At 40.0% G+C, this 17,172-nt stretch overlaps 1 protein-coding gene across 13 annotated transcripts in view; it reads left to right on the top strand.

The window, feature by feature from the left end:
* The first annotated feature begins 1,366 nt into the window (after nucleotides 1–1,366).
* The window catches only part of SLC25A26 (solute carrier family 25 member 26), a 148,716-nt gene continuing 132,910 nt past the window's right edge, over nucleotides 1,367–17,172 (top strand). For 2 of the 13 annotated variants that reach the window (XM_055557192.1, XM_055557191.1), the window contains exons 1-3: nucleotides 1,395–1,702; nucleotides 6,930–7,086; nucleotides 11,912–12,021. In XM_055557192.1, coding sequence (XP_055413167.1) covers nucleotides 1,670–1,702; nucleotides 6,930–7,086; nucleotides 11,912–12,021 — 300 coding nt within the window. In that variant the 5' untranslated portion in view covers nucleotides 1,395–1,669. Of the gene's footprint in view, nucleotides 1,703–1,892; nucleotides 2,177–6,929; nucleotides 7,087–11,001; nucleotides 11,239–11,911; nucleotides 12,022–17,172 lie in introns of those variants that run through there. The other 11 variants (XM_055557197.1, XM_055557203.1, XM_055557195.1 and 8 more) reach the window with 9 other exon arrangements.

Raw genomic sequence — 17,172 nt, 5'->3', positions numbered from 1 at the left:
GGGCATATTCAGTCAAATTTCAAGCCTGGGTGGCCTGTGTTCTCTGCAGCTTTGGGCCAGCTTCTGTACCAGTTGCAGAACTGGGATTCTCTGTAAAATGGGGATGGTAACGGTGCTCACCTTACAAAGCAGCTGTATTAAAGCAACTTATCTGAGATGTTGTTGGTCCTTAATAGAAGAAAACTTAGAAGGTATTTATTAAAAAAAAAAAAAATGTAAAGTCACTGTCTGCTCTAAGAAGCTTATATTAAGTACTTAAAGTGGTCTTTGAGGTGTGCAACTGGTACCACAGCTAACAAGATGAGCAAATGAATAACTGAACAAGTGAATAATATTAAGTGCAAACACTGTCCGTAAGGAGTAGGGGCTTCCCTGGTGGCTCAGTGGTAAAGAATCTGCCTGCCAACACAGGAGAGCCCGGTTCGATCCCTGAATCTGGAGAATCCCCTGGAGGAAGAAATGGCAACCAACTCCATTGTTTTTCCCTAGAAATCCCCTTGGACAGAGGAGCCTGGCAGGCTACATTCCCTAAGGTCGAAAAGAGTCCATCCCAACTTAGAAACTGAACAACAACAAGGAGAAGTAGAGGATGCTAATTTTTAACTCAAAGAAGGAATTAAAAAAAATCATTTATTTTTAATGGCACTTGGCACTTCGTTGCTGCACCTGGGCTTTCTTTAGTTGTGGTCTGTGGGATCAATAGTTGTGGCTCACAGGCTTAGTTGCCCTGGTGCCACGTGGGATCTTAGTTCCCTGACCAGGGATAGAACCTGTGTCCCCTAAATTGGCAAGCTGATTTTTAACTACTGGACCACCAGGGAAATCCCAAGAAGGAAACTTTTGAAGTGCTTTTCTATAGTTAATAATTTTCTAATGATGAGTCTGTTTTATGGAAACGTCAGACAAAATTTCTACAGATGAAGCCAAACGATAAAGCAAAAAGAATTAACATTGGAAGCCACTGCTGCTGCTGCTGCTAAGTCGCTTCAGTCGAGTCCGACTCTGTGCGACCCCACTGACGGCAGCCCACCAGGCTTCCCGTCCCTGGGATTCTCCAGGCAAGAACACTGGAGTGGGTTGCCATTTCCTTCTCCAATGCATGAAAGTGAAAAGTGAAAGTGAAGTCGCTCAGTCGTGTCGACTCTAGCGACCCCATGGACTGCAGCCTACCAGGCTCCTCCGTCCATGGGATTTTACAGGCAAAAGTATTGGAGTGGGGTGCCATCGCCTTCTCCGTTGGAAGCCACAGGCCTCCCCAGAAACTAGTCCGGCAGCTCCATGACCACGCCTTCCACTTACAGCCACGCGTCCTTTAGGTTAAAGCTTGGGATTCACCCTACGCTCACGGGGGTGGGGACTTGCTGCGCCAGGTTCTCGGTCTAGGCTCATTTGCTCGCGAGAGTTCCTCCATCTAGCCTGCTGAGAAGCCGTCGGACTTGGAGCCAGAGAAGAGTCGCGAGATTTGACTAGATCACCCTTTCCAGACTCCGCCCCTCCATCCCAGCACTCCTGGCGCAGCTTCCCCGTTTGCACGTGTAATTGTTGTGGTTCAACCTCATGAGGCCGCGGAAGTGCCGGCGGCTTCCAAGATGGCGGCGCCCAGTGTCAGGTGCCCGTGACTCGCCTCTGGTCAGCCTTGAATTATAACCCTGATCAAGTCTATGGGGCCATGGACCGGCCTGGGTTCACAGCCTCGCTGGTGGTGAGTACCGGGCGTTAGGAGTGCCGGAGTCCTGCACCGGAACTCCGGTGTCTTCTCTTAGCACCTCCTTCCGTTTTTGCGCGGTGAATCGTCCCTGGATCACCGGTCACCAGGTCTGGGAGGAAGCGCGGGGGTTCTGGGCCGCGCCGGGGCTTGTGTCAAGTCCCTAAGTTTGCTACCTGTATGCCAGAAAGGGACAGGAGTGGGTTAGCGGTGGGATACTGGACTCGTCCTCCGCACCGCGGTTTATCTAAAGGAAAAAGAAAAGCTTTAATTATATACTGTAACCACAGTTGGGAGAACTTGGCAGTTAATGAAATATTCACAAGGACGCTCAAGTCGCCTCCAGACCTGTTGGCCAAGACTGTAGTTTCGTTTTGCTGTATCTTTTTTATTCTCGGAAAATGATGTATCCGTTCATTCAATACATAATTAATCGGCTATTCTGCGTCTGAATATTTTTCTAGGCTTTAGGTATGTACTGATGAGCCCAAATAGCCGCGCTGTGCAGTCAGTGGTGTATAATAGGAAAGAAGAATCAAAAAATCTTAAAAAAATCTTAAACCACCCCCCCCAAAAAAAAGTCCTTCAATAAATATTTTGAAAACAGGTCCAGTAGGGGTTACTAGATACAGTGGTGAACCAGACAGATTGTCTGTTTTTTCATTGTGGGAGAGTGGGCAGAGGCAGAAAACAGACAAATATCTTTACGAAAGCTTTCCTGAGAAATGGAGACTCAGAGGGCTTTCTTCATTCAATTATCAAATGTTTTCTGCAGGTGTGGGAGATAACATGGTGAACAAGATAGACCTGGTCTGGTGGTGGAGGCTGAAGAGGGAAATGATTGTTAGCCTAAATGACGTGAGGGTTACTTTCAGCGTGCTATGGAGAGATGTGGAAGGGGGATCTTACTCAGACGTGTGGAACGTTGGTTTTAAATCCAGATTTGTTGAGATCTGTGGAAGCTAGGTTTTAGAGATGCAGAGAGAGGCATTACCACTCTTGAAGGCGTTTCCCTGTACAGCTGGTGAGATAGCAGTAGTACTTGTGAGAGCATTGCTCTGTGGGGAAGTAGGGTAAGCTTTTTAGGTACAGCTTCTGGTTTAATTCTGACAAACAATTGAAGTCTTATCCTAGTTCTCCCAGTGAGGGAACTGAGGAGTGGTATGTTAGATTTATTTGTCCGAAGTCATACAAGTGAGATACATTTCATGTGTGTTAGTGTCTGAGCTCAGATTCCAGGCAGTGTAACATGGGATTTCTTGCTCCTTATTGCTCTTTAAGACTGTCTCTTAAGTCAACAACAGTAGCAGTTGCTGAAAGCAGGTGTCAGTTAAGGAAAGAAACATGGTTTTAAAATTTGTTTAGGATTTATTAAATAATAGTACATATGCATACTTTTTAAGTGTACTTAAAGAGAGTAGAATTAGGATGGATTGGTAGAAGTTTCAAGGAAAGTTTTCCTCCAGCTGAATTCATTTCATGTGCAGTTTCTCTGCCATATATTCTGCCTACTGGTACTGTGATTGCCCTTGGAGATTTGATGGCAAACAAACCAAAGCATTAACCATAAGGTGCTGTGAAAGAAATGAATTGAGGTATTACTGATAGAGAATCATCTTGGAGAACTAAGATCCTGCATGTTGCATGGCCTCAAAAAATAAAACTCAATGACAATGACCACCCCCCCCCCAACATGGTTAGTAACCTTTTGTTACAGTCATTAATTCATGTATTCTTCTAATAGTTATTAAGTGCCTACTATGGCCTACTGTGTACTGGTGCTGGGAACATACTGGTGAAAAAAACAGTTATGGATCTTACAGTCTCGAGGGACACACACAAACTTTGAAGAAATGGTCAGATGCTCAACTAGAGAATTAAAATTCTAATCAGTGTAGAACAAGAGGGTCTAAATGCAGACTTGGGGGATTAGAGAGCATCATGTACACAGTCCTGGAAACGGGCAAGATCAGATGACTCAGGAAAAAGGTCAAGGTGGCCAGAAGGTACCTAGCAAAGCCTTAATGATGGAGTTGGGGGTGGAGAAGTGTCGGGGAGTGGGGGGGGGGGGTGAACTTCTAGAGGCTTGCAGGCTGTATCGTGATTCTGTTTTTCATACTAAGGGCTTTTGGAAACTTTAAAGAGCGCGTAAATCTGTTTTACAAAGACAACGCTGCCATTAGTGTAGAGGGTCAAGAAGCGCTGCAGGGAGAGTGGGTGGAGGATGCAGAAGAAGGCAGGTCTCATAGGAAGCCACAGCTTTGCGTTGAGGAGGTTAAAGTCACTGGTGGCTGCTTCACTGTGGAGAAAACCGAGAATGTCATGGAGGGATGTTCTCCGGAGAAGCCATGTTAATGTTTTTCGTGTTCGTAGTTATGGTCTAGGCTAGGGGCCTGTGATCATTTTGCTTAGTTAAATTAGGCAGGTGGTTTGGTTTTTGTCCTGTAGTTGAGTAGCTGTGATTTTGTTTTTCCTGTTTTTGCCAGCTTTCTTTGGAGAAATAAAGGTTTCATAGCATGTAATCTTAACTTTCTTCAACTCCCAGAGGAATTTCAAAGCACTGATTAGATTCTTGCTGTCTGTAACACTTTTAAGGTTGTGGTATATATGTTATCTACTGTATATGGTTTCATGATCTCAATAAATTGTTATGGTGAGGTAAAGCTTGCTGGTTATCTGTGTTACGTTCTTTTTGGGTTTTGTCTAGTACTTAGGATTTTCTCTGTAATCTACCGTAAATCTTGAAACGAATCCTTTGGTAACCTTTTGATACGTGATCATAAATAAAACAATTCCTCAGGCTGAAGAAAAAAAATAAATTGGTAGAGTTTCTTAAGATTCAATTGCTGCTGACTTGATGTAAAATTATAAGCATTCCTTAAGGTTTAAGGTTTAAAAAAAAAATCTTAAACATGTTGTTGTGTGTCTACATTTATATGTATTCTTATTCCTGTTAGCTGTATTTTTTCCAGTGTCATGAATTTACATGATACTTGAGTTATTGAAGTTTGAAATTCACAGAAGTTAGTAGCTCTTGATTCATGATTTGCTAGATAAGTAGATTGTGATCGTTTACTCTCAGTATATAAGAATTCTAATGAAAGAATGGCTGGAGAATCAATGCATGCAAAGTAGCCAAATTGATTAAAAAGTAATTAACTTACTGATTAAAATTTAGCAATAGATAGTAAGCATCTTTGTGAACCCCTTCCTAAGATTAAAGAGAAAATTAGAATGAAGTGCAGCATATTTTTAAAGATATCAGTCATATCAGACATTCTCACAAGAATTTTAGTTTTCCTTGTGTTTTGAGAAAATGAAGAGTCAGGCAAAATATTTTATTACATATTGAATTTATAAAATCCTTAAAGAATAAATGAGAAGAGTGTTCAAAAAGTTGGCTTTTATTTTTTATTTTTTTAACTTTCCTAATTGTGACCTTTGCCCTGTGGCTTAGTTGATTTCCACATTGTCTTTTTTTTATTCCTACTTTCACTTGATACTCTACTGGCACATCTCTGTGTTCTTTTCATGACAACTTGTTAGGTCATTTGCAGAGTGACCTGCATGGTTCTGTCATGCCTTTCAAGGTAGTGTACACTAATTTTTAATAATTGACCTATGCTAGCTCATTGAAAAACGGAGATTATTTCGTTTCTCATCTGAGTAGTTTCATTTTTCCAGTGAACTCTTGCAGTGGTTTTATCGTGCATGCCAAGTAGAGCAGAAAGTGTTTGCTAGGTACTAACCCTTATACCACCTGAGCACTTTGTAATCCCAAAGGATGGAAACAACAGATGATTTTGAACTCTGCCTGTATGTTTGAATAGTATTGTTTCCTCTTTTTCTGTGTCATGGAATATATAGTTTTTAATGTCTACTTTTACTTTTTGAATAGGTAATATATTCGCATAGTTCAAAGTCTAAAAGATAGAAAAGTTAGCAATTCAGTTTAAAAATTACTGAATAGGAACCATATTGCCACTTTATAATTCTTCCATTTACTTGCTATGAAGTGGTGTTGATTCATGTCTGTAAATGGTACCTTCAGACCTTGTGTATTGACCTTTCTCTTTTGCTGTCTCTGAGTTTCTGTTTTTCGGAGTTTCTTTTTGCTTTGACTAAGCTGTAACCAGTTTTTAAAATGTTCTACTCTGCCAATGCTTTACTGTAATCACAAGGGGCAGACTTGGTTTTCAGTCAGTTTTTAAAGTGCACCTTCCCTAAAGCAGCATGGTGTCTCTTGGGAGATGATGCGTTTGGGTCAGGTTTAATGCCCTCCAGGAATTTAGCTCTATTTTTTCACTTACTCTCTTAAATTAAAATTTATCATGGAATTTTCCATTATACCAAAAGTAGAGAAAATATCAAGAATCCTCAGATATGTGATTCTTAAAATGTGGATCTAGATTCAAAGGCAACATTACCAATTTAGAATGGAAATTTCAAAACAATTTATTTCTTAAAATGCAGATCCACTACTCAGTTAAAAAGGCCAAAAATAAAACATTTGGTATAATTTGGAAGGAATACTGAGTTAAATTGTCAAATGAAAAAAACACAGTGCTGCAAACCACCTTTTACTTAAAAAAAAAAGTAAAATAAAATACATATTCATATTTTAAAAAATTTGCCATTTACTTGTTTATTTTTCATTTGTGTATGTTTTTGGCTGCACAGCATGTGGTATCTTAGTTCCCCACCAGGGGTGGAACTTGTGGCCCCTGCAGTGGAAGCCCCCAGTCCTAACCACTAGATGTTCAGGGAGGTTCCTCAGATTCATATTTGCTTGTATATGTTACCTGAAGTAACTTAGGACGTATACAATAAGAAACCAATAAGAGTGATTACCTCAGTTTTTCAGGATAAGGAAGGAGACTTTGAACTCTACTTTTCTGAGGTTGGTTTGTTTCACTTTTTTGAACCCAATGAAATCATTAATTTAAAATTAATTTTAAAATTGTTAAAGAAATCATTAAACATTTGTTTAAAACTGAATATATAATATAAAATTCACAGTTTGAAACTATAGCACAATAATGGTTATTTTCCCAGGACAAATCTGTAGATTTAGGAAGGAGGTCTTTTGACTATACCAAAGTAGTCTGGTGAAGTTTAAAACCATGTTCGAAAGAAATGTGCTTTAAAAACTACCTTCTTATCCCCATCCCTCAAATGGAAGCTTATTATTTTTTTGTAACTTTCTTTTTTTATTTTTTTTAAGGCTGGCGGAGTAGCAGGTGTCTTTGTTGACTTGATATTATTTCCTCTGGATACCATTAAAACCAGGCTACAGAGCCCCCAAGGATTTTATAAGGCCGGTGGTTTTTATGGAGTATACGCTGGAGTTCCTTCTACTGCTATTGGATCCTTTCCTAATGGTAACAGTTATATTGATATTATCATTGCTTTATATAAAGCCAGGCTAATGGGATTTATTTTCAGAATAATATGTGGTCCAACCCTAGAAAGAATTCCTTATGTTTAATATGGTTGATACTTGGAATTTGTTTTCTATTCATTAATCCATTATTTTTGACTCAACTAGTGCTATAGACGGAGAAGGCAGTGGCACCCCACTCCAGTACTCTTGCCTGGAAAATCCCATGGACGGAGGAGCCTGGTGGGCTGCAGTCCTTGGGGTCGTGAAGGGTCGGACACGACTGAGCGACTTCACTTCACTTTTCACTTTCACACATTGGAGAAGGAAATGGCAACCCACTCCAGTGTTGTTGCCTGGAGAATCCCAGGGACGGGGGAGCCTGGTGAGCTGCCGTCTCTGGGGTTGCACAGAGTCGGACACGACTGAAGCGACTCAGCAGCAGCAGCAGTGCTATAGATGCCATCCTCAGTTCAGTCGCTCAGTCGTGTCCGACTCTTTGTGACCCCATGAATCGCAGCACGCCAGGCCTCCCTGTCCATCACCAACTCCCGGAGTTCACTCAGACTCACGTCCATCAAGTCAGAGATGCCATCCAGCCATCTCATCCTCTGTCGTCCCCTTCTCCTCCTGCCCCCAATCCCTCCCAGCATCAGGGTCTTTTTCCATTGAGTCAACTCTTCACATGAGGTGGCCAAAGTACTGGAGTTTCAGCTTCAGCATCATTCCTTCCAAAGAAATCCCAGGGCTGATCTCCTTCCGAATGGACTGGTTGGATCTCCTTGCAGTCCAAGGGACTCTCAAGAGTCTTCTCCAACACCACAGTTCAAAAGCATCAATTCTTTGGCGCTCAGTTTTCTTCACAGTCTAACTCTCACATCCATACATGACCACAGGAAAAACCATAGCCTTGACTAGACGGACCTTTGTTGGCAAAGTAATGTCTCTGCTTTCCAATATGCTATCTAGGTTGGTCATAACTTTTCTTCCAAGGAGTAAGCGTCTTTTAATTTCATGGCTGCAGTCACCATCTGCAGTGATTTTGGAGCCCAAAAATATAAAGTCTGACACTGTTTCCACTGTTTTCCCATCTATTTCCCATGAAGTGATGGGACCGGATGCCATGATCTTTGTTTTCTGAATGTTGAGCGTTAAGCCAACTTTTTCACTCTCCACTTTCACTTTCATCAAGAGGCTTTTGAGTTCCTCTTCACTTTCTGCCATAAGGGTGGTGTCATCTGCATATCTGAGGTTATTGATATTTCTCCTGGCAATCTTGATTCCAGCTTGTGTTTCTTCCAGTCCAGCGTTCTCATGATGTACTCTGCATAGAAGTTAAATAAGCAGGGTGACAGTATACAGCCTTGACATACTCCTTTTCCTATTGGAAAAAAAACAAAACCACGAGCAGTCTTTTGAAAGTGGTTTTCATGGTAGAACTCTTAGTTAAAATCCTCTGACGTTGATTGTGATGCCTTAGAGCAGTTGTTCTCAACCTTGCCTGAATGTTGAAATCTCTTGGGGAGTTTTACAAAATACTGATGCCTGTGTCTCTATGAGAAGTTTAACTGGTCTTGCTTTGCCTGGGTATCAAGAATGTTAGTAGCTTCCCAGGTGATTCAGATGTGAAGCTAAGATCAGTAACCTCTGCCTTGGGGAGTCTTGTGGAAGAGGTGAACCTATTTTATTTAATCTACCTGTTGGTATACTCTTTTTTTATTCAGATACTTATTTTGATAACTGTTTACTGATGCTTTGATTGGCACTCAAACTGAGCAAACAGAAAACCACTACCACCAGACACTCACAAAACCACTGCTCCATTAAAAATAAAAATTTTTTTTTTATTTTTGATTTATTTTTAATTGAAGGATAATTGCTTTACAGTATTGTGTTGATTTCTACCAAACATCAACATGACAGAAGATTCTTCAGTTCTAAGGTTTGATTTCTTTTTCGCAGTGTGTTTCATTAGAAATTCTTTCTTGTTAACTTGACATTGAAATGTTCATCTGTAAAAAGCACAGTATTCACATAAAGATTTGTAGTGCAAGTCTTTTTGGTCCTTTAGTTTATCGCTTCTTCCCTTTCCCTGAGCCATCCTTAGAACAGCCAACTGTTTTGAGGTTATCCTTGAATTCTTTTCCCTGGAGAAGGGAAAGGCTACCCACTCCAGTATTCTGGCCTGACGAATTCCATGGACTATATAGTCCATGGGGTTGCAAAGAGTTGGACATGACTGAGCGACTTTCACTCACTCTGAATTCTTTTATGCCTAAATTTTCAGTAATCGATTATAGCAAGTCACCATTTAGCACGCACTCCATGCCAAATATACTGTTAGTGGGAGATGGGCCTTGGTTCCTATATTTGTCTGTGTTTCAGTCACCTGATCACCTAATGATTTTTTTTTTTTTTTTAAAGAAAGTACTGCTGCCTGTGACCCATTCTCAGAGGTATGGAATTTAGTTGGTCTGAGGTGTGGCCTGGGCTTTGGATTTTTAAAAAAATATATATCCCCCCCCCAAAAAAAATATATATATCCCCTGGTAATTTTAATATGCAGACAAGTTTGGGAACCTCTGAACTAGGGAATTGCAAAGAAATATCAATATGTTACTAAGTCCCTATCTTTTGGGTACTCCTCCTTACCTTGTCTCCTTCACTGTTGTAAATAATTTTTCTCTCTTGCATATTGTGTAGGGATTGTTGGTAGATGAAGTATTAGTGATGGTCTTCAGGGTACATGCTATGCTATGCTAAGTCACTTCAGTCGTGTCCGACCCTGTGCGACCCCATAGACGGCAGCCCACCAGGCTCCCCCGTCCCTGGAATTCTCCAGACAAGAACACTGGAGTGGGCTGCCATTTCCTTCTCCAATGCATGAAAGTGAAAAGTGAAAGTGAAGTTGCTCAGTTGTGTCCGACTCTTAGCGACCCCATGGACTGCAGCCTAACAGGCTCCTCTGTCCGTGGGATTTTCCAGGCAAGAGTACTGGAGTGGGGTGCCATTGCCTTCTCCGTCAGGGTACATGGGCCTCCCTTAAGCTCACAGGACTGGTTTTGATATTTGTGAGCAGGAGTTTATATAGAGAACATGGTTTTGAATTTTTGTATGTTTGAGAAAGTGGATGTTCTTGGACTGCTTTACTTTGCCCTCCACAGAACATCATTGAATAGGAGAGGCTGGATAAAAAGTCAGAGTGCCACCATTCCAGAAATGGCTGCTTTTCTGCAAATTTTTAGTGAATTGAAACTCTTTATGAGGCACTTTAAACATTTTTTGCTATTGGTTCAAGTTCTCTTCAGAATACAATACATCATTTTAACATACAGCGGTTGTAGGATTTTTTTGAGGACGTATTGTGCAGGGGGTGGAAGGGGCTGAGGGCTGCGAGAGGAGAAGAACTGTAGGCAAGAGCCATACGTACTACATGTTTAGAAGGGAATGCAGAAGGAATGTAGAGGAACCACAGTTTTTTTGCTTTGTTTTCACTCGGCGGGGATGGGGGTGGGTGGTGCCATGTCCAGGAGGTGGAACTTAGAGCTGAATTCGATTGGTGATATTCTAGCCCAGTGGTCCCCAACCTTTTTGGCACCAGGGACTGGTTTCATGGAAGACCCATTTTACCACAGACAGGGGTGTGTGTGTGGGGGATGGTTTTGGGATGATTCAAACATATTCCATTTATTGTGCAGTTTATTTCTCATAGTATTACATCATCTCCACCTCAGATCATCAGGTGTTAGATCCCGGAGACTGGGCACCCCTGTTCTAGCCCATTTAGTGAGTGGGCCAAAACAGGACCAGCCTAAGTAAGAATCGCAGGTGGGAATTAGGTCCTGCGTTAACTAAATACAGCTGCCCGCTTGGGCCTTACTCATCCAGGGACAGCGTGCCGCCTCTTCTGGCCTGCTGTTTGTTAGCTGCTGAGGAGTGTTTGTTACAAGCTTACTGACTAACGGAGGGGAACTGCTGTTCACTCTCAAGCTCTTTTCCTGAGTATTTCAGACTTTGCTGTGACATGTTCAAATGACCTTTGAAAGATGATTTTGCCATGTATTTATGTTTCATGCCAAATCTTTTATGTGACTGATAAACATCTTTGATTAACAGTGCATGGCAAGTCTAAAAGTGTTCCTGTGCTGCTAAGGTTAGTTCATATGATGGGGTAGCTTCTTAGAGATTTTGATTTTCAGTTTTAATTAAATAGTTGATTGTTCTCTTGAAGTAAAGGTGAATTGAGGTAGTAAAAAGTAGCCATGGTTATTTTGAGTATCCAGCAATAAAGCATAACGGAATAGGTGTTTTATTGAGATACATGTTTGCAGTTTTAACCTGTCTGTAAATTAGTGTGTAGTTGATTATTTTATGATCATATGTAAAGATATTTTGTGTCACAGATATTCATATCCTTTTCTAAAACTCTTATTAAAAAGTGTTAAGTGACTTGTCAGTACAAATTGGTAAATGCCAGGTTAGCTGTTAGGGTTCCTCATGGCAGCAGGGTCATGTCTTCCGCATTTTTGTAAGTCCAAGGTCAAGCATGTAGCATGGGCTCAGTGAAATCCGTAAGAGTGATGGGATGGCAGGGGAAGAGTACATATTATTATATCGTTATTATTTTTACTTATCTTTGAAATATTTATAAATATAAACAAACAACATATTTATAAATATTTATATTTATTTATATCATTCATATTTAATATTTATTATCTTCATTGTCTCATAAGTTACTGTGTTGTAATTTTTTTTGAGAAACATATTCACAGTTTGCATAGATATTTAAGCTTTGTGAGAGACTGGTTTGTTTTAAATTTCAGCTGCTGCCTTTTTTGTCACCTATGAATATGTGAAATGGATTTTGCACACTGATTCTTCTTCATATTTGATGCCTGTGACACATATGTTGGCTGCCTCGGCTGGAGAAGTGGTAAGTAATAAGTTATATGTATAACATACTTCAGAAATGCAAAGCATGAATTATCTTCAGTATATATATTACTTCATTTCATTTTCAAAAGACAGTTCTTTTTTAAATTATGAAAGTCTTAAAGCCCAATAAATGTAAATGAATTAAACATGATAGCTGAAAGATAGTCTAGATAGTAGGAAAGAAGAATCCAGATATATGTTATTTACAAGAGACATACCTCAAACATAATTATACAGAAAGAATAAAATTAAAGAAATAGAAGAAAATATCCATGTAAATTGTGGCTTTTTGTTGTCAGCATAATTGAGCAAGAACTGTTTCCTAGAACTCCCTTTCCAGGAGGGTTCCATGTTAGCCTGGCTACAAGAGAAATCTGCACAACATTTTGAAGGCGAGAGTGACGCAGCATTTGTGTTCATGCGCAGAAGGTTGGTGTGGGGTCAGACACAGATGCAGTTCATACACCTCATCAATGATCTTTTGGCTTCAGGAAGCAAGCCAGGCCTCCAGCTGCTCCACCTCCCGCTGGATCTTCTTCTTCAGCTTCTCTTAAGTTTTGAGTCAGATGTGTGGGCTCTGGTGAAGGATGCTGCTTGGTACTACAGGACACCCACAGCATCGAGATTGGTGGTGGAGAATGTGAAATTCAGTTTGTCCTTGCTTGTCTCCATTTCACACCCATCTTTCCTTCCTGATTGCCTGTCTTCTAAATTTCTTTGCCAACTCTCCATGCAGAGGCAACAGTTCTATATGAACTGCCTAATTAGCTCTCACAATTACTGCTCGTATCCCTGTGATAACTCCTCATTCTTACCTTTCTTAGTGATTCTACTTCTTTGGTCGGCCCTCACTGATTCAGAAAGGCTACTTGAGAGTGGATAATAATGTTAATATTAGCCCCCTTCCCCAGAAAAAGACTTAAAGCAAATAAAAAAGAAACTTGTATAGTGATACAAGGAACAATTCTCTTGGGAAATGTAATAAACCTGAACTTGGAACTTAGCATAGTCTCAAAATATAAAGCAAAAAATTGCCAGAATTATAATGAGAAGTCAGTACAATAATTATCTTCATTGGTGTTAGTCACATCTACTTTATAAAAGTCCTAGGACCAGGCAGGCATAACTTGTTAAGACCATAGAAGATTTGAATACAGTGACAGGAATGGTCTAATGGATGTGTATGGAGTTTTGCACCTAATTGCTAAAGATTATTTTTTTAAGCATACTTGGAAGCTTTAATAAAGATCTCTCCTTGAAGAGAATGTTGAAAGAAGTTAGCTCAAAAGACATTGAATTCACAGAAGTGTTTTATATAAAACTTCCTTTTGACATTGGTTTACAAATAATTTTGTAGAACCCAAGTCAACTCTGGATTTAAAGTTGTATTAATAATTTACTGAACTTATAAGTGTGATAGGACTGCTGCTGCTGCTGCTAAGTCACTTCAGTCGTGTCCGACTCTGTGCAACCCCATAGACGGCAGCCCACCAGGCTCCCCCGTCCCTGGGATTCTCCAGGCAAGAACACTGGAGTGGGTTGCCATTTCCTTCTCCAATGCATGAAAGTGACAAGTGAAAGTGAAGTCGCTCAGTCGTGTCCGACTTTTAGCGACCCTGTGGACTGCAGCCTACCAGGCTCCTCCGTCCATGGGATTTTCTAGGCAAAAGTACTGGAGTGGGGTGCCATTGCCTTCTCCTGTGATAGGACTACCAGTATGTTAATTTTTGGAGTAGCAAAGAGCATAAAGTAGTAGTTCCTTCATGAGTTAGAGACACCTTTAGAAAGCTAATGAAACCTGTGGTTGTCTCTCCAGTAAGCTGCGCTTATGGACAGTTTGTGTACAGTTTCTGGGGATTTTCGTTCCCCCCACTCTTACCCAAAGTAAAGACTCCAGGACTTGAATTCTGCCTGAAAATTAGTTTAGTCTGCCATTTAAAAGCAATTTATATTTAATTAAAAAATTCTTTTAACTTATTATCCCTGGCTTACGTTTTTGAGATCATGTTCTGACATTAGAACCCATTGCATGCAGTTATTTTCACGTATATATACTAAAGAACAACAAACAATGTGAGAGAGTTGGATTGTCTCTCAGCTTGTAAAAATTCTGTCCTCTGACTGCTGTTGCTGCTGTTTTAGAATTGCCTGTTACTTTGATTTAGTTTAAATATATTCTTGTAAACTCAACACTTGGCTTATATTTTGTAGTGTGTTCTGAGAGCAAGCATTAAAAAGAACTTGGCTTCTTTTTTTTTCATTTCAAATAGGACCATTGTGCTTGAAACTTGATTTGCCATGTTGGAGGGTAGACTTTCAGGTTATAAAATTTCTCTTAGACTTAACAAAATTATAAAAAGTGTTAAAATCAAATTGGCAAAGGAGAGCTGTTAGGTTAGTCAGATTAATGGTACAATATTTGATCTGTAGAAAATATTGTATTCTAATACGTTAGTATCTGTAAATGGTTTTTTTTTGTTTTTGTTTTTTTAAACTGGAACCTTTTAAATGTAATATTCTATGTGTGAACTGTTGGGCAAAAGAGATGAATTGAGTAGGCTTCAGAGTTAGAAAATAAGTGTCTGTAAGACTGGAAATAAATAATTCTAGGATAGTTTTCTCTGTATTGTGTCTCATAGTGTTTGCATGGTTCTTAAGGTAGTAAAGCCTTGTGTCAGATGCCTTTTTATAGCCTCTGTGGTGCCAGGAGAACCTTAAGATGAGAACTGATCAGCAGCAGGTATATAGACTGAGGATTTCACTGGTGAAACATGGCTTGATGTTGACTTTGATTTTAAATTCAGTTACATTTAGTATGCTAAAAAGTTTATTCCATTTATGGAGTTTGTGAAATGTTCTTCTTGAGCGCCTGTGATCTTTCGACTTTCTTGATAAACTCCTAAAGGCGGTCAGTGTCAGTGTTCGCAGCTCATGTGCCTGCTGCCTTTCTGTTTTAGTCATTTGCTTCTGTTTCACAGAGCATCGACTTTCGGTTTCAGATTCAGCCAAGTGTGGTCGCTGCAGGAGAAAGAACCAGATGCATTTAGGAGAAACAAATAGGTGAAATAAAAAGGAATAGAATATAAAAACACGTATAGCTGTCAGTGGTCAGAAAGGTGTAAAGAGACCTAGAGAAAATCAGATACAGTTTAGTGCAGTCCTTGTTCTGTAACGATAGTTGCGGTTGCAAACAGATGCTTACAAACAATACTGTATATTTGTTGGCATTAAACGTGTCGGGTTACTTTGCTGTGGTGATGATAAGTGTGTGAGACTTAGCAACAAGCGAGCGCTGCTGTAGTAACCATTCCCTGTAGGAGCAGGTTGATTAAAAGTTAATGACAAATCAATAAAACTATAATTACAACCTTCTACCTTATGTTTGTAATTTGGAATACAGTAAAATCGATCAAATAAGATTTAATATGTAACAACAGCAAGAAGAGTCCCATTTGTGCCATTTTTGTTAGGAGGTTTGCTGTACCAAATCTCTAAATCCCTGTCTCAATTATTTTATGGCTCAGTTTTCATCAGACACAGAAAAAGCCCTGTAAGAAGTAAATAGAATCTGTAATTAGACCAGAAGGCTTGGGGTGGGTTTACTTTAGTATAACAGATGCTATGACATTGCAGTGGTAATGATTTTTTTTTTAACTTTAGAATTTGACTTTTCCTGGGTCTTATTGTACTTATGGCCTTAGTCAATATTGTTTTCAGAAATGAAAGAACATTAAAGTTTCTTGGCTGTTGAAAGCAGCCCCTGTGCTTTAACGTGCTCATGGGTGATGTGTGTGGTGCTGGTAGATTTTTCTTTTCAGTCCCATTCCAACTTGGGATTGAGAAAGCTAGGAACTCAGTGATACCATGTTTTCTTTTTCCTTTTTTTTTTTTTTTCCTGGCCACAATAGGTGGCATGTGGGATCTTAGTTCCCTGACCACGGATTGATCCTGGGGCCCCTGCAGTGAAAGCATAGAGTCCTAACCATTGGACTGCCAGGCAATGCCCAGTGATACCGTTTTCTGAAGTACCTCTAACAGTACTTCTCCACATAGTAATATGGCCCAGGGAGCACCGACTTTAGAATCAGTTGCCTGGGCATCAGTTTACAAATGAAGTTTTTGGGAAGTGACACTGTGGGTCCTGCATTTTCAGCACGATTCCTAGATGGTTCTGGAATTCAGTGATACTTAAGCACCACTGATGAAGGACTATCAAAAATTTTAATATATAACCCAGTCGTAAATATTTTTACTGAGTTGACGTGGCAGTCATGTGTCTAAGAATACTCAACAGGTATGGAGCACACTGATCAAAAGCGTGATTCCTTTTGTCTTCCTCAGAATTCCGTATTTTTTGGCCTACTGAAAAATCTTAGTTTATTAAACTGGTTAGTTTTTGAGGGTGGCAGTGTATTCACACATGGAGATTTTGAAGTCAGAGTGAGCACTGCATGCAGCATTTTCAAGGCCAGTCGTGCCTTGAAGAGCCTTGAAAGTGAAAGTAGTGTAGGCTGTAATTTGCTACTGTAGCAACTGACAAGGTCAGTGGAGCTACTTCGTCCAGTAGTCATTCCAGGGCTTTGTTGAATGTCAGATATGGGTTAAGCACATCATTTTTATTCAGCTTCACCACTAAATTGGCTGCTTAGAGGATTAGGTGCATTGTTGTCAGGAGTGTTACCGGCTACACAGCACAGTGTATGTGTTACTTATTATTTTATATTTTCCCTCAGTGGGGATTTAAGCTATTTTTGATTATGTTGTTCATAGCATGTTTTAAAGTGCTTTTCATGATGTTTACCGACCTTTTCTAAGAAGAACCACTGAGCAAAAAAATAGGAGAAAGGTTGACAAATTTTGAAATATGTTTCATCTTTTGAAATGATCATGAAAGGTTTTGAATATCCATAAATTAATTGAGATGCACTCTCATTTGAAATTGTGTTAGCAGTTTGTTAGACTCCTGTGCAGTTGTGTAATCAAATTATGGAAAATAAGCTGAGTGGAAAATAAGATGGGTGTCACTGAAGTGCAGGATTGCTGTCAAGTCAGGAGGAAGCTCGCAGGAATGCTACAGGTGAAAATGCCTGTGTGTGTTAAGATGCTTGAAGGCAGGAGTGTACAGACAGTGCTGGGAAGTTTGTTAAGA

Source organism: Bubalus kerabau, chromosome 20 (genome assembly GCF_029407905.1).
Source record: "Bubalus kerabau isolate K-KA32 ecotype Philippines breed swamp buffalo chromosome 20, PCC_UOA_SB_1v2, whole genome shotgun sequence".
NCBI lineage: Eukaryota > Metazoa > Chordata > Mammalia > Artiodactyla > Bovidae > Bubalus > Bubalus kerabau.
Note: the sequence above shows the minus strand (reverse complement) of the source record. Positions and strands in the feature narration are given on the sequence as shown.